At 45.7% G+C, this 23474-nt stretch overlaps 1 protein-coding gene across 3 annotated transcripts in view; it reads left to right on the top strand.

Annotated features, from left to right (window-relative positions):
- The window catches only part of ABCA8 (ATP binding cassette subfamily A member 8), a 67389-nt gene extending 56767 nt beyond the window's left edge, over nucleotides 1–10622 (top strand). For all 3 annotated transcript variants that reach the window (XM_080825947.1, XM_080825945.1, XM_080825946.1), the window contains 10 exons: nucleotides 398–515; nucleotides 1404–1495; nucleotides 4123–4283; nucleotides 4927–5002; nucleotides 5074–5168; nucleotides 5774–5893; nucleotides 6141–6281; nucleotides 7644–7723; nucleotides 9752–9807; nucleotides 9939–10622. In XM_080825947.1, coding sequence (XP_080682073.1) covers nucleotides 398–515; nucleotides 1404–1495; nucleotides 4123–4283; nucleotides 4927–5002; nucleotides 5074–5168; nucleotides 5774–5893; nucleotides 6141–6281; nucleotides 7644–7723; nucleotides 9752–9807; nucleotides 9939–10037 — 1038 coding nt within the window. In that variant the 3' untranslated portion in view covers nucleotides 10038–10622. The remainder of the gene's footprint in view (nucleotides 1–397; nucleotides 516–1403; nucleotides 1496–4122; nucleotides 4284–4926; nucleotides 5003–5073; nucleotides 5169–5773; nucleotides 5894–6140; nucleotides 6282–7643; nucleotides 7724–9751; nucleotides 9808–9938) is intronic.
- Nucleotides 10623–23474: the final 12852 nt, after the last annotated feature.

Below are 23474 nucleotides of genomic sequence, written 5' to 3'. Positions count from 1 at the left end.
CATCCCAGAACTTGTGAATTTTAGAACAGGAACAAAGTGACACATTAGCACTGTTCCTTGGAGAATGGCACTGTATGGACTGTGCAGCAACATCTAATTGGCAGCCGGTTGCCTTGTCCTTAGAGCAGGACTCAGTACCTCTCCAAGTCTCTTTCCTCCTGTTCTGTACAAAATACTGTGCCTCTGAGTAACTGCCTTGGTAGGAGGGGAAAATGACCATCTCTTCTCTCCAAGACTGAGGGCCAGGACTGGAGAATGGCCAGGAAACGTGTCCCCTTGTGGAAGGTCTTCTGTGATGGCATGGCTTGTGCCATGAGGGGCCATGACCGTGGGAAGACAGAGCTTCAAAGTTCATGGAGAGAATTAAGGTCTGATACGATTTTCTCATCACTTACAGAAACCGGTGATCATCGTCAGCTGCCTCCGCAAAGAGTATGCAGGGAAGAGGAAATGCTGCCTTTCCAAGGGAAAGAAGAAAATCGCTGCAAGAAATGTCTCTTTCTGTGTTAGAAAAGGTTTGACCCCTGTGGTCCTTCCCCTGTTGGCTTGGGGCCCTCATGAGGTTTATGTCTTGATGAGAATCATTTCATCACCTCCTAGTTTCACACACGGACCCAGCAGCACATGACCATCAGCAGCCACCTTTACATGTCCCATTTCTTTTATTTTTTTTTAATATTTTATTTATTTATTTGACAGAGAGAGAGAAAGAGCACAAGCAGGGCGAGCAACAGGCAGAGAGAGAAGCAGGCTTCCCACCGAACAAGGAGCCCAAAGTGGGGCTTGATCCCAGGACGCTGGGATCATGACCCAAGCCAAAGGCAGATGCTTAGCCGACTGAGCCACCCACCCAGGCGCCCCTACATGTCGCATTTCTAAGTAAAATTAATCAGCTCACCCTATGGATGGGGCAGACTGACATCCACATGGAAACCGCAAGCACTCTATTAAAACAAACCACTGAAGCCATGATGTTTCTATTTCACGGGCATGACTGATTTCCCAGTGTTTGTTCCGTTTCACAAGAGAATGAACTGGGGTTGTGCCCGCTCAGTTGGAAGGCTTGACCAGCAGATGTGAGAGGACCTCATTCTGTGTCGTTATCCCACAGTGTTTACGGTCACAGGAGACAGAGTCTGACACACTGGCTTCCAAGAGTGGCCTTACCCATTCCCGTCAGTGTGATGTGCGTGGGCAGCTAACCTCGTCTCTGAGAACTGTCCCTGGATATGTACGCACAGGTTATGATAACAACCTCCCAGGCTTGACGAGTCAATGAGATACCACATATAAAGCACAGAGCACAACACTTGCCACGTAGCAAGTCCTCAGACAATGTTTTATTCTTAATTTTACTACTGAAGCCAATTCATATTAAGTGTAACCAATTTTTTTTTTTTCAGGTGAGGTTTTAGGATTATTAGGGCACAATGGCGCTGGTAAAAGCACATCCATTAAGATGATAACTGGGGACGCGAAACCAAGTGCTGGACAGGTGGGTGAGTTGTGTGGAGAATGTGCTAGCTCGGGGTGCTCAGAATAAACGTGTAAGATGTGAAAACTTTGTAAAAAGCAAATCTCGTTTAATCATTAGATGACAGAAGTAGTTAAAGTCGCAGAATCACACATTCACAAAAGGAACATATTCATACATGGAAAAATTAATCACTGGCAGGGAATAATTACTTATGCCTTCAAAGACACATAGAGAGAATGTCCGATATCTGATCAGAAATCAACATCAGAATCTATACAAGCTTAAGTTATCGTGCCATAAAACGCATGGATCTGCACTTTTTTTTCTTGGCAAACTATCTGTTTCCATGTGTTAATAGTGAGTGCAGTATAACACATTATATTTTTGGTTTTGATTTTTTTTTTTAATGGGAGTATAGTTGACCTACAGGATTTGTACTTTCAATGAGCATTGTTTTCCCAGTATGTAATGCTTTAATTTTAAATTAAAATTAATTTAATTAAAATTTAAAAAAATAACTTAATTAAAATTTTTAAAGAAAACCTTTATTAAGCAATTGTATTCATGGTCCTCCACAAAGTGCTTGGATACTGAGACATGTATTTTTGCAGAAAAACACTCTTTCTTGGGAGTGTTTTCAAGGAACGACTCAAAATTGAGCAACAGGGATATATATGAAGTCAACTTGAGTCATACACGCACTTGACCTGCAGAAGGTGGCCAGACACCAGGAAAAGAGCTCAGATTTAGTAAAGAGAGAGACAAAATAAGGTATAGAGAACATATTTCCCCCCAGACTCTGTGGCAGAAAATAGACAACTTGAAGAGCTTCTTCAGAAAGGATGTTCAGCATTGTGGAGCTCGGAATATAAGGCAGAGGTCTGTGGAAACACACCAGGGGAGATGCAGTGGTGCTCAAGCCTGGAAGGGAAAAGACCTCCAGGAATGGGATTGACAAATATATCACCAAAGAGGGAGGGGAAAATAAATCTTCACAACCTCTTGAAAGCCAAGATGAGAGCACGGGACGGCGAACGGGGACACTCAGGAATGTTGGTGGCTCACTCAGACCTAACTGAGCTCAGTGGAGACCACGCTCTAATTCAGTCACCATCTGGACCCTAAATCATTATTTTATTTCTCATTAAGCATGGGCCAAAAAAAAAAAAGGGGGGAGGAGGGTGTAACTGTTCATAGATATATGGTAATGAACTATTTTAAATGGTAAGTAAGATCTGAGTTAACAAAGTGAACTCTGGGTGTCATGAAACTAGCTTTAATCAGATCAGCAGTTTGTGATCTTTATAAACAATGCCATTGCCCTACTTCAATATTTTCAACAACCTCTTACTGTACGAAGGCTGAAGTATCCCCTTCCCCGCAACTCCTGGCTCGTCCCAAGGGGCCGATTGTCACATCCCTTCCTCAGTGCTGAGCCGGGCCTCCAGCTTTGCCTTGGGTCTAAGAACAGTTGGAGCTTCTTTGCAACACAGGGCTTTGCTCTGCTCCAAATTCCTTTCATCTGGGCTTTTTCCATGGCAGGTGCCCTGTCCCTCCAGAGGTCCCTCAGCAGAAGGGCCCTTTCTAATCATTCTACCTAGTGATGTTAGTTCGTCCCCGCCCCAGCACCCTCTTAGTCCCCGCCCCCAGCATCCTGCTAGTCCCCGCCCCCAGCATCCTGCTAGTCCCCGCCCCCAGCATCCTGCTAGTCCCCGCCCCCAGCATCCTCTTAGTCCCCGCCCCCAGCATCCTGCTAGTCCCCGCCCCCAGCATCCTGCTAGTCCCCGCCCCCAGCATCCTCTTAGTCCCCGCCCCCAGCATCCTGCTAGTCCCCGCCCCCAGCATCCTGCTAGTCCCCGCCCCCAGCATCCTCTTAGTCCCCGCCCCCAGCATCCTGCTAGTCCCCGCCCCCAGCATCCTGCTAGTCCCCGCCCCCAGCATCCTCTTAGTCCCCGCCCCCAGCATCCTGCTAGTCCCCGCCCCCAGCATCCTGCTAGTCCCCGCCCCCAGCATCCTGCTAGTCCCCGCCCCCAGCATCCTGCTAGTCCCCGCCCCCAGCATCCTCTTAGTCCCTGCCCCCAGCATCCTGCTAGTCCCCGCCCCCAGCATCCTGGCTACTTCCCTTACAGCCTCACTTAGGAGCTGTCTGTATTCCAGCCGCTCATTTTCCTCCTTGTTTATTGCCCAGTTTGCTCAGCAGAATGAAAACTCGCAAGCAACAAGGGTGCTGGCTATTCCATTCCCATTGCATCCAAAGCAGACAGCCCATTTGTTACATGCTCAGAAAACATGTACTCGCTGAGTGCGTTCAACAGTGAGGAATTATGTTCATAAATCCATAAATTTTTTTTTCCTGACTGTGATTTTTAAAAAAAAATGGATATAATCTGTTGACTGCGATGGCAAGACATATTTGCAAGATACTCGATTTTTCCGCTCAGATTAGAGGGTGCACACACATTTGTTTTCATGTGTTTACTCTCTGACAACCTCTCTCCAGCAAAAAATGATTCTAGATTACTCAGCCCAGTTAGGACTTAAAGAGTCTCTAGTTTTTCTAGGTTTGTAAGGAGAAAGAGGCCACTGAGATGTGCAGGGCAAACAAACCCAGAGGGCAGGCGCTGAGAGTGAACTTTTCTCTGCAGGTGCTCCTAAAAGGTAGCAATGGGGAGGGCTCCCCAGGCTTCCTGGGGTACTGTCCCCAGGAGAACGTGCTGTGGCCCAATCTGACTGTGAAGGAGCACTTGGAGGTGTTTGCCGCCATCAAAGGGCTGAGGAAAGTGGATGCAGCAGTCACCATCGCCAGGTGGGTGGCAGCCACACCTGTTCTCTACCTGCGGGGGCGGGTGACGGTTGGGGGTGAGGAGCTTCACCGCTGGTCCAGGACAGGAGACTGAATTCTGACCCAGATCACACTGTGTAGGTTCCCCACTAGACACTGGTTTCCCGGACTTCAGAGTGTTAATTTTCTTCTGATAGTAAATATAAAAATGTAACCCTTGGTGAAAGTTATCAAAAATACTAAAATTTAAGTACAACGTATTTATCAAAGAACTATTTAGAAATCATGAAAATGGGCTTTGCGTCTTTTAAAAGGGAAAGCTATCCATCTGGAGGGATCAGCCCAGCCTGTTGAAGATTGCCTGGAATTGGGGCACCTGGGTGGTTCAGTCGGTTAAGCATCTGCCTTTCTCTGTGGTCATGATCTGGGATCCAGCCCCACGTTGGGTTCCCTGCTCAGCGGGCAGTCTGCTCCTCCCTCTCCCTCTGTCCCTACCCCCTTCTCATGTTCTCTCTCTCTCTCAAGTAAATACATAAAACTGAAAAAAAAAATTGCCTGGCATCTATTTTCCAAACTGCATTTCTGAGCTCTGCTCCCCATCCCTGTGCTGCGGGATCCGCCCTCCCGCCTGCTTCCTTGCTGTAAAGCTCCACTGTGTCTCCTCCAGGTTGGCAGATGCGCTCAAGCTGCAGGACCAGCTGAAGCAGCCCGTGAAGGCTTTACCCGAGGGAATAAAGAGGAAGGTAAGGGGGGGACTCAGCCTGACTCTGCGCACCCCAGGTCGGTGCCAGACTCGCTTTTCCTCTCGTTGCAGCTCTGCTTCGCGTTGAGCATCCTGGGAAACCCGTCGGTGGTGCTTCTGGACGAGCCCTCCACGGGCATGGACCCCGAGGGGCAGCAGCAAATGTGGTGAGGGGCTCTACCCACTCACGGCCGGCTCCCGCGCCTTACAGGAAATCTGTGAATTGTTTTACTTGTGTAAAAATGGTCCCTTAAACTGTTTCTTAATGGGGGAGTGGCAGGGAGACCACCTCTCAGGATCATTAGTACCGTACATAGTACAATATTTTGCAAAACAAGCCCAAACCCTCTCCCTGGTAATATTTCCCTATTGAGCTAAAAACAAGTACTGGCAGGACCCAGACACACTCACTGTCAGTAGGACTGTTTATTTTCTCCTAATGGGTTGTGACATTCAACCCCGGTGGTTGAATTCCGTCTCCTGTTCCTTGGCACAGCCCTTTCATTACCAATCTCTTGCTCAGCATTTCTCGCTCAACACAACCTCGTGAGGAACTCCGTGTTCTGTGACGGCTTCCCCAGGGCCTGCCTCCCCTTCACCGGCCCTCACCTGGCTCACCTTTCCTCATGCACCTGCCCGCTCAAAGGTCGTCCTTTGCTTGAGCTCCTTTTGCTCATTACTCACATGCATGCCGATTAAAATGTCTTTTCTCCACCCATTTGTGATTAATTAGAAGCCTTTCTTAATTGCAAACGGTCTTTTGACGATGTAGGCAGGCGATTCGGGCCACCGTTAAAGACACAGAGAGGGGTGCCCTCCTGACGACCCACTACATGGCAGAGGCTGAGGCCGTGTGTGACCGCGTGGCCATCATGGTGTCTGGGAAGCTGAGGTGGGTGCCCGTCCCCGCCTACACTTGCCCCCTCCCCCCCAACCCTCCCATCCCCTGCCAAGTTCCCCCCACCCCACTCCCCGCACAGGTGCATGGCGGGAGGAGTTTGTGCCCAGTGAGGCTGTGGCTGCTGCATCTGGGTCTAACAGTGACGCCCTGGAGACAACCCTCACAGCAAGAGTCTTAAACACTGTGTACCCTGTCTCTTTCCCCTCTCGGTGACAACCTCATCCTCCTCGACCTTCAGATGTATTGGCTCCATCCAACACCTGAAGAGTAAATTTGGCAAGAATTACCTGCTGGAGATGAAGGTGAAGACCCTGGCACAGAGGGAGAGCCTCCATCAGGAAATTCTGAGGGTTTTTCCCCAGGCTGCCCGGCAGGAAAGGTAAAGATGGATGCTGGGTTTGATCTGATACTTAACGTCAACTTTTCCTTGTGGGTTTCATGCATTTGTCCTCAGGAGAGTGCACATTTCGCCCAAAAGGAAACCCAAAAGATATGGACGCTGCAGAAACTAAATTAAAGAGGGGAGCTGATGGCAAATCAGGGGTAACATGTGTTGTGGTCCTACTAGCTGCCAAGTCCTACTAACTGCCTGGTCTCATGCTATCTCATGTTTAATCCTCGCTGACTTTCCAAGGTAGATGCTGTTTTTCCAGTGAAAGATGAGATTATTTCAAAAAAAAAAAAAAAGCAGATGGGAGTCTGGACCCTACAAGGACCTTAATAAATGGGATTGGCTATTATCTTTAAGCACAGAAAACTGAGAAGTTAGGTCACATGACAGAGCTAACCAGGGGCATAGGTAGGACAGAAAGCTAATTATTTTCTTTCAAATCTATTAACACGTCCAATTTTATACACAGTCTGGTCATGGGGTAGTTTTCAGGAAAATCAAACAATAAAAATCAAAGATCAATTTTAGGATCCTTTTTAACATCTAGAATTTACCGTAGAAGACATATGATGTAGGAGTTAGGGGAGAAAACAGAAGAGAGTAATTGGAAGTCATAACGATATGGTGGGAAAATGTATTTCTACGTGGAGTATAACTGTCCAAGCCGTGGTATACCTCAGTGCTCAGCCCATGACTGAAAAGAAGTAGGTCATAAAGGCACAGGGAGTAGCAGAACAGATGAGAACGATCACCCCATACATGGAGGAAATAGTATCTGATGAAATGAAATCGAAATCTGCCTGATTTTCAAATGATTAAAAAAAGACAGCTGTTCATCTGGGAAACAAATTATTTTTAAAAACCTGTTGCTGAACATTATTTGGTGCTGAATTCCTGGCGATTTCCAGTCCTCATCGGAGACTCAACGATATCGTCCTAAATTAGGAAAGTAGTTGGAGTAGCATGGGACAGGGTTGGAGAGGTGAGGTGCTCTGGAGGAAAGACTTAGACCGCCACCTGAGTTAAGTGACTTTAAGAAATGACGGGGCTTCGGTCCCTGGTGCAAGATGAAGCTGGAGAAGCAAGTGGTCCGCTGAAAAGAGAAGGTGGCAGGCAACTTTGGCAAGGGTCCATGTTTCATCCGCACCGCACCTGCTCCTCTCCATCCCGGGAGCCAAGGGTGGGAGCCTCTCCCATCCCTGGGATCTCCTTGTGAACCGCCTCACCCTGGACATTTCGCCTGCCCCACACGGACTCTTCTTTACCAGGATAACGACCAGAGACAGGATGGCAGCCCACCTGTCCCTGCACGCGGCGGCATCCACCTCAGCCCTGCCTCTCTCCCCGCAGGTACTCTTCCGTGATGGTCTATAAACTGCCAGTGGAAGACGTGCGACCTTTAGCGCAAGCTTTCTTCACGTTAGAGAAGGGTAAGAGCCATAAACTTGGAAATAAATCCCGGAAAGCAGATAATTCCAGATGTAGACTAATCCATCAGCCTGGCAGAAATGGAATGTGAGCTCAGGTGTTCATTGTAAAGATTTTATCTATTTATTTATTTTAAGAGAGAGAGAGAGAGCATGAGGGGGCAGAGGGGCAGAGGGAGAGGGAAAGAGTCTCAAGCAGACGCCTTCCAGAGCACAGAGCCGGTATGGGGCTCCATCTCAGGACCCTGAGATCCTGACCCAAGTTGAATTCAAGAGTCAGATCCTTAACTGACTGAGCCACCCAGGCACCTCTAAGGTGTTAAGTTAAAAATCTCCAGTTGAATTTTAGGTGCACAAAAATCAATGTTGGGGTGTTGATGGGCAGAGGGGTAATGGGAATGATTTTACTTTTGCTTGGTGGGGGTTTTCCATACAGATATATGTATTATCTATATATTATATGTATTATCTATATATATATACACATATAGATATATGTATATATATATTTCCATATATCTTTATGGAAAACCTAAGTGAAAATTCAGTCCTGTAAGCATTCAAAGAGGATACTTTCTTTGGGAACATTGATGCATGATGCGTATTTATAATTTAATTTTATAGGGACTTGTATATTACTTTATGCCTTTGGGCTGTGTATGAAGAAACTGGCCTCCTGTCTGGTCATTAAAACAATCTTCCTGTGTCTGTTGCATTTCACATCTGGCCACACTGTGTCTGTCATCACGGCCTCATGTTTGTCTTGCCACCTGAGCCCATTAACTCTGCTCTCTGAACTGTGCTGGCCAGAACTCCCTCCCTCTACATTCTTTCCATTGTCACGACTCAGTGATCTTTCTGCTTGCTTGTCACCTTCCCTGGGGAAGAGATCCAAGTCTCCTGGTTCTAGAGGACTCTTTGTACTCCTGCCAATAGCATTCATGGTCACAGTGACACCCTGTTGCCATTCTCTGGGCCAAGCACCCCAACTTTCTGGACCATGTGATCATGCCAACACTCCCCAGATTGGCACTGTGACCAGTACTGGCCTGGTACTGTTGGTGACATATCCAGGCTGCGGCCTCATATCAGGGCCTTCCCATCTATTCTGGTCAAGGAGAAAGGTTTTCAACTCAATTAGGAGCAAGCGGTCACCATGGCAAGAGGGTCACAAAGGATATCTGCTCCCCAGGAAACCTCAGACATCTTTCTCCGTAATCTTCTGGGGCTTCCCTTTGCAAAACGTGTCTTCCTTCCCCCTATACCTGAATGTGCAGAAGAGCTAGGTCACATGTACTGGGGAGGAAACCTTTTCAGCACTGTCTTCTCCTTAAATAGAAATCTCTAACACAGGGGCGCCTGGGTGGCTCAGTGGGTTAAGCCTCTTCCTTCGGCTCAGGTCATGATCCCAGGGTCCTGGGATCAAGCCCCACATTGGGCTCGCTCCTCAGTGGGGAACCTGCTTCCCCTCCTCTCTCTGCCTGCCTCTCTGCCTACTTGTGACCTCTCTCTGTGTCGAATAAATAAATAAAATCTTAAAAAAAAAAAAAAGAAAGAAAAAAGAACTCTCCAACGTTGTGCTAAATGAGCATAGCATACGTACTTTCCTCCCCAAACCCAAGTGAACGCATGGGTGTATTTTGAACTGCATTGCCGTACTTAAATCAGGAACATTTTTACCTAAACTTTTTTATTTAAGCTGTTTTTAAAAATTGCTGTTTGGGGACGCCTGGGTGGCTCAGTTGGTTAAGCGGCTGCCTTCGGCTCGGGTCATGATCCCAGCGTCCTGGGATCGAGTCCCACATCGGGCTCCTTGCTCAGCAGGGAGCCTGCTTCTCCCTCTGCCTCTGCCTGCCACTCTGTCTGCCTTTGCTCGCTCGCTCTCTCTCCTTCTCTCTCTCTCTCTGACAAATAAATAATAAATAAAATATTTATAAAAAAAAAAATTGCTGTTTGTACGGTATGCTGACTTCTAAGGCCATCCGGGTATAAAAATAGATGAAATCCTAACGTCCGTCTGTCCTTCTGCAGTCAAACAGAGCTTCGACCTGGAGGAGTACAGCCTCTCCCAGTCCACCCTGGAGCAGGTGAGTCGGTGTGAGTGACTCTGTCTCATCCATGCGCTATAAAGGGACCCCGTGTGCATACGTCTTGCATTCACTCAAAGCGACAGAAGGCAATGTGACCTCTCTCCCTCTTCATTTCTTATCCATCTCAGGTTTTCCTGGAGCTCTCCAAGGAGCAGGAGCTGGATGACTTTGATGAAGAACTTGACCCTTCAGTGAAGTGGAAACTCCTCCCTCAGGAAGACCCGTGAAGCTCCAAATAGCCTATGGTTCCATTCAAGCCTGTGGTTGTTTTTGAAGACATCTATTTTTATAGCATTAATGTCATATTTTTAGAATTATATTATATTATAAACACTGACATGGTTCTTCCTGTGGTGGACAGTAGGAGCAAGGGCTGGGCAGTTGCAGCCACCATGTGGACAGAGGTACACGGCTTAGCCCGCCTCCCAGTCACTGCCTCTGTGTCTCTGCAGGTCTCCCTGATGCCGCTTTTCTGAAAACCTTAAAATGCTTTTTTCTAACCTAGGCTCAGAAGTCCATACATTTATTCTTCTACAAGTTTGATACTTGGTGAAGCTAATATTTTTAGTAAGAACTTTAAAGGACCATGTCAAAAGCATCATACTTTTAAACATAGATTCCATGTATATTCTTATGGCTAAAAATATTAAGCCATCATTGAGCATAATATCTGATATCAATATATTTGAAAATATATTTGCTGGTAACACTATCAATAATATAGACATAGTCTGATACTTGCCATTAGGAATTTATTGTACTTTTTAAATTTGTGTGAGTCAATGAAGTCCCACTTTCATTGTGTTTTAAAATCAAGGTTTTAGAGTTGCCTGCTTTGTTTTGTTTTGTTTTGTTTTTATTTCTTTTCAGCATAACAGAATTCATTGTTTATGCACCACACCCAGTGCTCCATGCAATCCGTGCCCTCCATAATACCCACCACCTGTCTCCCCCGACCTCCCACCCCCCGCCCCTTCAAAACCCTCAGATTGTTTTTCAGAGTCCACAGTCTCTCATGGTTCACCTCCCTTTCCAATTTCCCTCCCTTCTCCTCTCCATCTCCCTATGTCCTCCATGTTATTTGTTGCCTGTTTTTTTTAGCTGGTCTTTTGTGGATATTTTCTACTTGGTCTAAGAATATTGATCCGCATAGTAACAAGTCAAATGACGAAGTTGGTGGGAAATATATGTGCAGTTTTGAAATACATTTTCCATTTCAGGTATTTTCACGTGTCTTTTTCTTGACAAAGTGGCCTCCCTATTCACAAATTCATTGAAACAAAACTGAAAAAAGTTCTGATATAACAGCTAGTTCACTGCTTTCATCAACATGTTGCCAAATGTAAAGAAAAAAACCCCACCACTGATGATTAAGGAAGTTAAAGGTGGTGGCAAACAGACATTTCCTCGAACAGTGTTACTTTTGTTTTTTTGTTTTCCAAAAAATACGGGGTGTGATTACCAGGCATAAAATGTAGAGAAGATTTTCTGAGTGGTGGAGATGATTCCCTGGACTCCCTCCCACCCCTTTTCTGACTTTACCTGTCATTTCTTCCCTTTGGAATCCCTGACCGTCTCAGACTCCCGTAATTTTTAGCAGTTCAGAAAATTCTGTTCTGGAGAGCTCGCCTCCCACGTTCCTTTCCCAAGGTCCCTTTGCTTATCTTGTGCGGGCGTGTGGTGTGTGCCCGCAGGCTGGTTGGGCAAGTGAACCCTGATTGCCCCTTCAATCGCTACCTTGAGAGGGTAGGGATCCCGTTCTCCTTCTGGATTCCCATCAAGCAGAGTGTGCAAAAGAACATGCTGTTCAGCATTCAGTGAGGTCCGGGGTTCTGGGGGTGGCCAACTGGAGGGGCTCCTTTGCAATGAAGACTATGCAGATGGCAGGCTTTGCTCTCCTGGGAACGCTGCCCATGCAAGAAAGGGAGAAGCTACAGGAACGCAGCTGCGAAGCGGGTTCTATCTATGCTCCACAGCATCGCTGCAGGTAGGTCCCCGCGGCGGATGCTCTGTCCAGTCGCCGCTCCTGGATGCCCAGTGCATAAGCTCCCCCCGATAAACCTGCATCTCTATCGCCATCTTGGGTCAAGTCTTCATTCTCTCTGGGCCATCACCCTCGCTCAGCTTAGAGTCTACACGGTTGGGGGACACAGCTAAGAACAGAAACACAAGCAAAACTCAGTTCCTGCCTTCAGCGACTGTTGCTGGGTGACACAGTGTTCAGAGTCTGGGGTCTACCATTTACTACCTGTGCACACCTAGTTTCCTGTCCCCAGCATGGAGCTACTAGTACCCATCTGGGAGGGTTACCGCAACAACCCCAAGCGACAAATGCAGTAACAGCGCCAGCTGCTGTCCAGCTGTCAACCAGCATCAGTGACTCCAAGAAGCTCTCGCCTGCCCTCATGGCTCCCTCTCGCTCCCATAAGCCCTCAGTTCTCAAGGACGCATCAGCATGGACCTGTTTCACCGCATTTCCGAAGGGCCAGCCCAGGTATCTGTAAATAACACCAAACAGACTTATTTTCAGGCACAAGCCATGTCTCCTTGACGTCCTACACCTGGTTGAAAAATAAAGATATTGGTCCATTAGCAGGGGTATTGTTTCTACCAAGCCAATCAATTTACTTTAATTGAATGTTTCCCTTGAATACTACTTTGTTGGCTCTCTACACAGCCAAAAGAAAGGCAAAACAAACAAACAAGCTGTAGAAAACTTCACATCACAACCCAAAGAAATCACACAAAGTAGCTCTGTTTTCTTCTTTGAAGTTATCTGAGAGGTCAGTGGGAGAGACCTCTTGAAGGATGGAGAGAAATTCCTGAAGGATGAAGGAGAGAAATTCCTGAAGGAGGAGAGAAATTCCTTTGGAATTTCAGCACTAACCAGTTTTTCACTCAGCCTGTGGAACCATCCAGCCTTGACCTTACAGACAACCAGCGCTGTGGACCAATGAAAGGGACAGTTGTGTCAAACCTGAGCTTAAGATTTGTACTTTCTCCTTTGCCAGGAAAAGCCAGCTAGCTCTTCATGTGGCTTCGTGTGGGACCGACATCTGGGGTTGTCTTCACCTGACACACCTACCTGCAGAGGACATCTGCTGTTTCACATGCCGCTCAGAGCGTGGTGAAGCATGAAATGATGGTGACCGCATGGCAGATGTTGACACTTCTGAGGCCGGTGGGGAAACCAGAAACTACAAGCGCAGACTAGCTCTGTGCGTTTTACCCCCAACCTGGAACAGCCCATTATATGTGCAGGCCACGGAAGACAAGGAGCGCTACTGTGCTAGAAACAAATCATTCTGCTTCTTATGGTCCATCGTACTCTACCCGTCCCTTTCCTTCTCATCTCACTGGTAGCCTATCACATCCTTCTGACTTCCTTTGGTTTTTTTTGTTTGTTCGTTTTGTCTTTCCTTTGGTTGTGTAGAGATCCAGCAAAATACTATTCAAGGGAAACATTCAATTAAAGTGAGTTCATTGGCTTGGTAGAAACAATACCCCAGCTAATGCACCAATATCTTCAGTTTTCAACGAAATGTTGAAGACATGGCTTGTGTCTCCCTGTCCCCAACTCTGTCTTATTCCGATTTCCGTGTTTGATTCCTTTCCAGCTCACTTGCTGGTTTCCCCTCCTTCGATCCAGATCTACACCATTTTCAGAGCCTTTCCTAAAATGTTGAAGTAAAACTATGGGGGAGATTTTTTCCCACAATTGGAAAAAAAAAAAAGTGCACAGTCTCCCAAGATCCCAGAGAGGTCAAGTATTACCTTATGTTGAATAACAAATGCTAAAGACATCGGGAAAATTATGCAATGACTTTAAGATGGTGGGAGCCAAGTGTCTCAGGGGATATCTTTTGTCTACTTCATCCAAGAAGAACATGCACAGCTGTGTAAGACTTGAAGGGCTAATTAAGTACCAATCACGTCACATAGAGGAAATGCAACATTTTGAAGGGGGGAGGCTTAATACTCTTTTTATAAATTCCAAAATGGCCTTATGATTTTCTGGTGATTTTAAACTCGTGTCTTCTTCCTGCTCCTCATGTCCAAAAGAAAAAAAAAAAAAAAATCACCACATCTAAATTAAGTAGAGATTCTAGAGTTGAGGTCTTAACCCTGGAAGACTGAGTGATCGAAATCTCACTTTGGGGATTGAGAGGTAGCTCGTACTCAGGTTCTAGAGAGGCGGGTGCTGCTCTGCTTCCGCCAGTCAGAGCACTCATGAGGACAGACCATGAAAAACACCAAGAATTCTTATTATCCTGGTGAGTTGAAATCGGACTCCCTGGACTGGTTGGGGTTGCCCTGAAATGAAGGAGAGGAGAAATTTCCAGCCTCTACAATACTGGAAAGTGCCCTGGAAGGAGGGTAGAATAGATGCTGGAGTTTAATGTATCAACTGCAAGGAGACTCTCCAAGAAAGCAGGACAAATAGTGAGCGAGAGTAACTGGGAGCTACTTTAGATTGGGTGGTCAGGGTGATAGTTTAGAAGAGGAGGCGTTTGAGCTGAGGCCTGAAGGATAATCAGGAGCCAAGCATTGGAATGTCTGAGGGAAGGAATTTTGGGCAGAGGGAAAAGTAGATGCAAAGGTCCTGAGGTAGGAACAACTGCTGGGGATTCATGTCCCTTCAAAAGTCCTTCTAGCTGGACTAAGAATCAAATTGACATGAGACAGAGTCACAGGAGAACATCAAATTTAATAGGCATACATGTGGGGAATCCACATAGACATGGAAATTCCAAAGACAGGCAAAATGAGGTCTATACGTCCTTCTGAACTAAGGAGAAGGGGGAACAGATCTGGGATTTCAAAGGACAAGAATGCACTTCGCAGGGTGGTAGGAAGAGTAGATGTTTGGCCATTAAATGCTTGGCCCACCTTGCAGATGGGTCACTAAGATGAAACTTATTTCTGTTTATAACCCTTATGCTAACAAAGACGCTGCCCATCCCCCCTCCCCCACTGCCAATTTAGAATCTTCTGCACGGTTAAGGGAAGACAAAAGTTTCTCTTGCACCCACAACATTTCAAGTGCCTTCAGCTCAAAATAATCCACAGGCCCAAGTGGCCCATTCGGGGAAGGGGGTGAGCCTGTCGCGAGCCCGCTCACAATCTTGATGTGTTTAAGGAACAGAAAGACTCCATGTCGCTGGAGTCTCAGAGTGGTGGGCAGAGGTCACATTGTATGAGGGTCTGTAAGCCTGAACAGGGCTTGAATTTTATTTGAGTGCAGTGGGGGATTTAAAAAAAAGAAAAAAAAAAAAAAAGAGGAAGAGAGAGAGAAAGCAAGAGATACCCAGGAAAACTGAAATGGTCCAAGCCAACACCCCAAGTGCCATTTCCAGCTAAAAACAGACACAGGGAGATTGCCCTTGAAAACGTAAATTTCCCTTCCAAAAGGGTAACTTCTACTTGGTTTTCAGAGCTTCTCCTGTGTCTGCTGTTTCTTAAAAATAAGCAGCTCAAAATAATCCCTATGCCAAAGAAGCATGTTGTGGAATGGTTTATTTTGCTCCCCGACAAAAGGGGAGCAAAATATTTATTCATTTGTCTTTGTATCCCCAGATCCCAGTACATACTACACACTCCGGAAATGTCAGGTGAGTCCTCTGAGAAGTGGAGAATATGTGGAAGAGTAAGGGGGCAATTATCTGAGACAAATTGTTCTTACTTCAACATAAGGTAAGTGACTGAAAATAAGCTGAACGTTGCTGGACCAAAGGGCTATGGGCATTTGAGCAACAGTGACTGATTCTTCTAATTACAATCTGCGAGCTTCTGAGACCCCCCAAAAAACTTGAAAATTAAATTGAAATAGAAAAAAATTACCAGTGAAAACCACAAAATTAACGCCTAGGACTATAGATCAAAGTTGAGAAAGGTGGTTTGCTTCTTTCAAGAGGAAAAATAACACGACATGTAAGCGACTTTCCTAGAGGTCTTCTCATTCATTTCTTCCATAACCAGGTACTTAGGAACTCTTTCTGTGCCAAACACCGGCACACGTCCAGGAATGGCAAAATAAGTCAAACACTATCAGGAAGGGGAGGGAAGAGGACTTGTGTTAATTAATCATCGTCTCGACACAGACATTCCGGCTACAATCTTAAAAGGATGATTATTATCATTTCACAGTAAAAAAACTGATTGCCAGTTGGAGTAACTCACCTATAATCCCATAGTTGGCAAAGCTGGAACCTGAACCCAAGTTTGTCTGGTTCCAAAGCCCCCATGATTATCTAGAATATATCTAGAATGAAAATAGAATATGATAAATGCCTGGCAAATATAATTACCTTAAACCGCAACGGGAGCAGAGGAGTGTAATTGACTCTTGGCTCTTGCTGGCAGCTGGAGAGCCTAAAGTTTTAAGCAGAAAAAAACTTCAAGGTGTCCTTGAAGTGAGGTCCTACAGGATGAAGGAGGTAGATGGCAAGTCATCAAGGTGGAGAAAGAAAAAGCAAGTGGAGTGGTTGGGAGTCATGAAACTGACCAACCCAGTGCCCATTCCAAACTGGACAAGACCAAAACCAATAAACTGTAAGATCATTATTTTACTGCCTAGAGAATTGAAGGAAGAGGATTGGGAAGGGGAGACCAAAAAAGTTCCCAGGGCCAATTTTTCCAGATCTGAGACTGGACCCAAGATTATTTGCCCATTTTTTGGTATAATGGCCATGGCCATGGTGTGTGGCCATTCCGTAAACCACAGCAGCTGGTCATTTAGCTGCAGCTGTCTAAGCAGTGACACATTGAGTCTGTGCTTGTTGGACACTATGTGGGTCCCTTTGTAAATGGCCATTTCCTTTGTTTTCTCTGAAGAGGGATTTTAAAGAGCAGAGAGGCTTACAAAACAGATGCAGGGAGATGGCTATTTCTATGTGAACACAGATTTCAAATCCTCTACACTGTCAATCTGCTATTCAAAAAAATGGGATGTCATGAAGCACCTGTGTTCTGTGCTTCAGAATGGTGAAGAGCCTGGCTCCTTCATGAAGTTCCAGCAGGACAGAAAAAAGATGTTGGTAAAGAACACAGAGAAGGAGGAAAATGAGCTGTGGGATCAGAGGGATGCGCCAAGGGACCTCAGACTAGAGAGGGAGGGAGCTGATCTGCCATTTTGTGCACTAAGGAAGACTTTGTCAGAGTTCTGGAAGGACGAAGGTTTGCAAAGCTTGAATACAAGGAACCAAGAAGGTCTGTGAAGCTACTGAAGCCTTTAAGACTAATGAGAATGAGTAATTGGTACACATACCCCGTACCCCAATTCAAGATGAAACCATGGTAGCATCGTTTCTGCACTCAAAACCACCGTGCAATTTGCCTCTGATGATCGAGACCCAACTGTATGCTCTACACTTTTCTAAACTCTCTAAACTTCTGGGCAAGACTTTTGTAAGGGCTTGGTGTAATGCTGCTTCCCCGGCTTTTAGTTGCGATAACAGGCAACTGTAGAGTTAGTGGTAATGTCACAGGCCCCTTGAGCAAATGGGGACCCAAGCTCTCTGCCCTTCCCAATGGATCCATGTTGCATTTAGGCCTTTGATGCTACCAAGTCAAGTACCTCAATTCTTTTCTCAGAGCCTCTAATGCCATTTGTGAATTACCATCGAAGTTTAGAAGTGTTCTAACAGGGTATTAGAACTCTACCTCCTCCACTAGGGCTCAAAGAGATTGAACTGATAGGTTGAGGTGTCCTCAAATTAGGCAAGATGATTATGGTTTCTTTGTTTTGCATTTCATGTAACATCAATAACCCAGTGAGAGTGAACTTGGGAAGCAAAGGAAACTTGTTTTTAAAAGACTCAGAAACAGGGGCGCCTGGGTGGCTCAGTGGGTTAAAGCCTTTGCCTTCAGCTCAGGTCATGATCTCAGGGTCCTGAGATCGAGTCCCACATCGGGCTCTCTGCTCAGCAGGGAGCCTGCTTCCTCCTCTCTCTCTGCCTGTCTCTCTGCTTACTTGTGATCTCTGTCTGTTAAATAAATAAATAAATAAAATCTTTTTAAAAAAAAATAAAAGACTCAGAAACATAGATGGAGGGGCTTACTTGTTTCTGGTCAGTGATTTATGCTCTTGAGATATTTGTAAGAATTAGACACAGAAAGCACAGACGGTAGTTGTCCATGTAATGACTGTGCCTCTTAGCTTAAATGTACAAGAATTTTAGAAGAAAATGATTGAATTATTGAATATAATCTCATTTATTTTTACTTGTTATTCATACCATGTCACACCGATTAAAAGAGTTGAGATAGCTTGCACTGAACAAAATGCAATCCGACTATTAGGAGAAGGGCAAAAGAACAGAAAAACTAAAAGAGCAACCAAGAAAACACACAGGAGGAGGAGGAGAATGGGTGGATAAAAATCTAGGCACATGTAGAATGATACACCATGTCTGCAGATGGGCTTAAGAAGGAATGGAATAATTTTTCACCATTAAGAATGGCTGCAGCCGTATCTCAAAGGGATTCATCTAATCTGGCCAGCCAAATTTCACAATAAATGAAATACTTGGGAAACACTGCAGCTGCACAAGACCTCTGGGGGAATGAGCCATATCAGCCTGGAACATTCCACAAAACAAAGGGGGAAATAAGCGGCCTTTGTAGGTAGGTAAGAAAATACGTCCATAATGGTGATATTCTATTAAGAAAAACTTTGGTTTTTCCTGCAAAAAGCATAACCACTGGTTGTTATATGAGAACTTCACGTCTTGTGGAAATTCGTTTGTCTGGTTTCATAAGCCAAGTAAAAGCATCATAGAGGAGATCATTTTCCTTCATAGAAAACATGCAGAAAACTGGACAAAATTGTTGGAAACAACCATTTGCAGGTACCATTGGAAATGGTAACAAATTGTGATGCTTTCTTTCCCTCCTGAAAAAAGTGCCCCTGGACCTGGCAGGACAGTGGTAACTGCGTGGCATTCTTGCCTGAACATCTCCGGGTGAGACACATTGTCATCCCTCCTGCATACGCTCGGGCAGCAGAACCTGCAGGATTGCCCTTGAATGGAGGGGGCCCGGAGCTCAGCTTGGAGCTGGCCACAAGGACCCACCATTCTATTGCCGGAAGCAGGGAGCTGGACTCTGGGAAGCTAGAATTACAGCAGAGAGATTCTTGAAGTCAGCAAGCCACAGGAAGGGGAGAAGATAAACTCACCACGTGTGGGTGACTGTCCGCACACCCATGAGGGCCGGGGGTAGCCTGGCGGACACATGAATCTCACAGAAGTGGGGAGCGTCCTAGGACTTCGAAGGCAACCCTTAACTCATACACAGCTCGGGCAGCAAGAGGAGGACACCTCACAGTCTCCAGGTGCCCTGGAGCACAATTTCTGCGCAAATCGTTGTCTGACCTTCAAAGTGCACAGATGCTAGATAGAACCCTAAAAAGCCAACAGCGGTCTACACGCGTGCTTCCCCCATCCTGGGACCCACTGCTACCTCTTTTCTCACACAATCCTGGTTTTCGGGTGGCTTTGGAGCCACTGGGGACAAGGGATCGGATCCTTCCTTATAAATCCTGACTACCTAGCCAGCAGGGGCTGTGGGTAAGGTAGAGACAGGTGTGCCCCGTACGAAATATGCACAGTAGACCTGCAGAGCAAGACAGAGAGGACTTTGTAAGAGTGTATGTGATGTGGAAACGGACTCCTTGGGAAGAAAAAGACACAGGAGTGTCTACACCTGAGGATTTCCTGGTGGAGTCAGGAGCCAGCATGAGTCAGCAGACGTGCACCCCTCTGCCTTCCTGAACGCCTTTTAGCCAAAAGAGTGAAGTTCATAGAAAAAAAAGCTGTGGATTAAGGTAATGAAGTCCACGGACACCCTGTCATCTTTCTGCAGAGAGAAGCTAACTCATCTGTACCATGACTCACGGATAAGGACATCCTTGGTTTTGTGCCACCCGCAGAAACTCAAGAAGGGTCCCACTCACAAGCCAAAGCTTTAGTCAAGGAGTTGTTCTGTAGATTACGTAACAGTCTTCGTTGAAATAATAGAAATTAAATCGGGCAGCTGTAAAAGCCTTTATTCTGAAGATACTGGGAACTCACAGAAATTCTGGAAAAGCGAAACACCTCATCTCAGAAAGTGGTCAGGAACGAGAGGTTAGGCAAGAGGGAAATCACGGCTAATGTCAGACCGCAGGGGCCATCTGGTTTGAGGTCACACTACCAGCACCATCACTGCGAGACTCTTGACGTCAGCCGCGATGGCCACAGCTAATGGATTCTCGAGGTCACTGCTGCTGGAACCCCAGCACGGCCACCACGATGACTGTCTCTACTACCCTTCCTTCTTTACCTCATTGCCCCTGGGTTCAAAGACTCAAGCTGGAGCATTTTGCTGGATGGATTGAGAAGGAAGATGGGTGCATTTGGCATCCATGGTGGGTAGCCAAGTCCCGCCTTCCACCAAGGTTTAAACTTCATCCGTTTTTCTCAGTGTCATGTGCGAAAGAAGAGATACTAAATTTAAGAAGGTTTGCATGAGGATGAGAAAAATGGCTTGCTTTGAGCAAGCAGTGCTTCGGGGAATGGAAAAGACGGACTTATCATGGAAGGAGCAGGTGCCTTGTAAAAGACAAACTTCACAGAAGAGAACTGGAAGGTTCAGCAGCTGTGAAAGTAGGAGAGGACAAAGATCACTCCACGACACGCAGGAAAAAATCAGACTTATCGCGGGACGTTCTTGTTCTTGTTTTTTTCTTGTGGTCTGTTGTTTCTTGCTACTCTGGTATCTTCACACTCCTCTGGATCCACATCAGGTATTAGCTATCTTCAGTTTAAAGATTTTAAATATTTGGACTTCCTAGGAGATTTTTCTTCCATACCCAAATAAAATAACCTGAACACCCCCCCACCCCCCAAAAATTCACTAAACAGAGGCTCTTCATCTCAGAACACTTTCTCGTTTAGTGCTTTTAGGTATGTTTTTGTATGACGGAGAAAAGAATGATAAAATGGTGTGATGGTTGCTTCTTTAGATTAATTGATAAATCCCTACGTGAATGAATGATAATTCCCTACATAAATCAGACCTCTGTGAAGACCTGCTTCTATCTACCTTGTTGTGCTTGTAAACCACGATGCTGATGGCTTTTGAAGCCTCCTCAGGATTTCAAGTAACTTCCTGCATGTTGGGAAGACGGATGACCACTTTGTTCGAGTTCCGATTCACTCTTTAATGACACAGTGATGACACTGAGACCTTCCAGAATCACCAAAAATTGTATTGGATTCCAACTTCCTATTTAAATTATGCTCTGGGGCCTCCCCCCACCCCTCCCCTTCTTTCCTGAAATCCAAACGTGCAGTGTCTGTACATTTCGAGCCAAACATTGAGATCTTCCTTCAACGAGGGATATTCTACAATTTGGATAGTTTGCCAAATGAGAGCTATTCGAGGTTAAGAGGGAAATCCAACATTTCACAAACTTTGGGTTATATAAAACCAATAAAAGAACATCTCTACAATACTGTTTTTGCTTTAAACTAACTGAGAAACTGTCACTGGGTCATTAAAAATGGGGTCTGACTGATTCTGTGCCTTTTACAATCAGAAAAAGAGGCTCAGATCTGAACCTTTGTATCGTCGATAAATGCTGGAAGGAAAACAAACCTCGGGGGCTCTTACGTAACATAGCTTTTAAAAAGATCAATTAAAACCAAGTGCATTTTATCCTTTGGCTTGTTATGTTTTTAAATATTTTATTTATTTATTTGACCGAAGAGATCACAAGTAGGCAGAGAGAGGGGGGGGAAGCAGGCTCCTTGCTGAGCAGAGAGCCCGATGCGGGGCTCGATCCCAGGACCCTGAGAACATGACCTGAAGGCAGAGGCTTAACCCTCTGAGCCACCCAGGTGCCCCTGTTTGGCTTGTTCTTGATACCCCCAGAGAGTAAATCCAGTTTCCAATAGCCCATCCTGCGATGACTTGAAGAACTCACTCCTCACACACACAGGCTCAAGGTTTTGCTTAAACGGGAGGACAGTGGAGCCTCACACTTCTTTCCTTGACTACTCCCATTGCTTGGTCAAGGCTTTATGTAGAGCGATATGCCCATTCTTTCTCAAGTATACTAGAAGGTGGGGAGTCTTTGTCCGGGGAGGGGAGAACGGAAAGAGGCTGATGCTGGGCGTCCTTGTTACTTGCCATCTGAATCCAAATGGAAGATTTCTGTTTCAAGATAAATAACTACATGCTTCCCTCCCACTCAGACTCCTCAGAGATTACAAGAATGATGCAAAAACAAATGAATAGGGAGTATGAGAAAAAAAAACAGAAACAACTGGTGAACGGGAATGGTGAAGAAATCCTGGGAAAAAAATAAAAGCTACCAAAAGCACATTGAAAAAGGGAAACTTTGCCCAACATGTGGATCACAGAGGGCTAGAAGAGAAAGTGGGAGTGACACAGTGCTCTGCCCTCCGCCTCGGAGGTGACATCAAGAGTGACCAAGGCCAAAGAGCAGATGATTTTTTGGAAAGTTGACCCTGCACAGCACCCTCTGTTTGGGCAGGACAGGTCATGCCGCAAGGCTGCTGAGCGTCAGAGAGTAGAGGTCAGTGTGTGACCCAACAAGACTGAGGTGCTGGCACTGAGACCGGTCCTGACTCCATCTGCCGGCAAGCCGTCCGCCTCACTTGGTACTTACTTGAATGAAGCCACATCTGTTCTCCTTATGAGCGGGTTGTTTATGCTACATTCAACATAAATTTTTTCCCCACTGAAGTCATTAAGCTTTGTCCTTAATTCTCTCCCTGGCTTGATTCTCTCCTTCTAGAAAAATCAGGCTTGTTCTGGGGAGGGTTGTTTGGTCTCTGAGGGATGTTCCACCCTTGATTTCTCTGAAGGAGCATCTCAGGACCCATCACCTCCGGACCTGGGCTTATCGACGTGGTGTGTTACCCATCTTTGCCTCCAAATATCTCTGGCTTTGTCATCCCCTGGGGCTCACTCTCTCTGCCATGTGTCTACCTCTGCCTTCTCCTCCAGAAACACAAATTTCCAGGGAATTCCCCATTGCGGGAATTCTTCCTTTCCTAATCGACACAGCTAATACAAGGGCAAAGATTTAAACAAAACATCTATGGGATATACAGACAGAAGAGACATGATCCAGAAAGACCAGTATGGGTATTTTCTATTAACTGTGGCAATAGATTTGAAAGCTGTTTGTATTAAACAAAACAAAACAGAAACACCTTATATGAGACATAATAGTTCCATCCAATATAGTCACATTGGTTAGTATGTCAATGATCACATTTTTTTTTTTACTTTCTTCCAGCATAAGCTTTCTTTTTTTATTTTTATTTTTATTAACATAGAACGAATTACTTGTTTCAGGGGTACAGGTCTGTGATTCATCAGTCTTACACAATTCACAACACTCGCCATAGCACATACCCTCCCCAGTGTCCATCACCCAGACACCCCTTCCCTCTCACCCTCTTCCCCTCCAGCAGCTCTCAGTTTGTTTCCTGAAATGAAAAGTCTCTTATGGTTTGTCTCCCTCTCTTATATCTTGTTTCATTTTTCCTTCCCTTCCCCTATGATCCTCTGTCTTGTTTCTCAACTTCCTCCTATCAGTGAGATCATATGATAATTGTCTTTCTCTGATTGACGTATTTCGCTTAGCA

This window comes from Martes martes, assembly GCF_963455335.1.
Source record: "Martes martes genome assembly, chromosome: 16".
Lineage (NCBI taxonomy): Eukaryota > Metazoa > Chordata > Mammalia > Carnivora > Mustelidae > Martes > Martes martes.
Note: the sequence above shows the minus strand (reverse complement) of the source record. Positions and strands in the feature narration are given on the sequence as shown.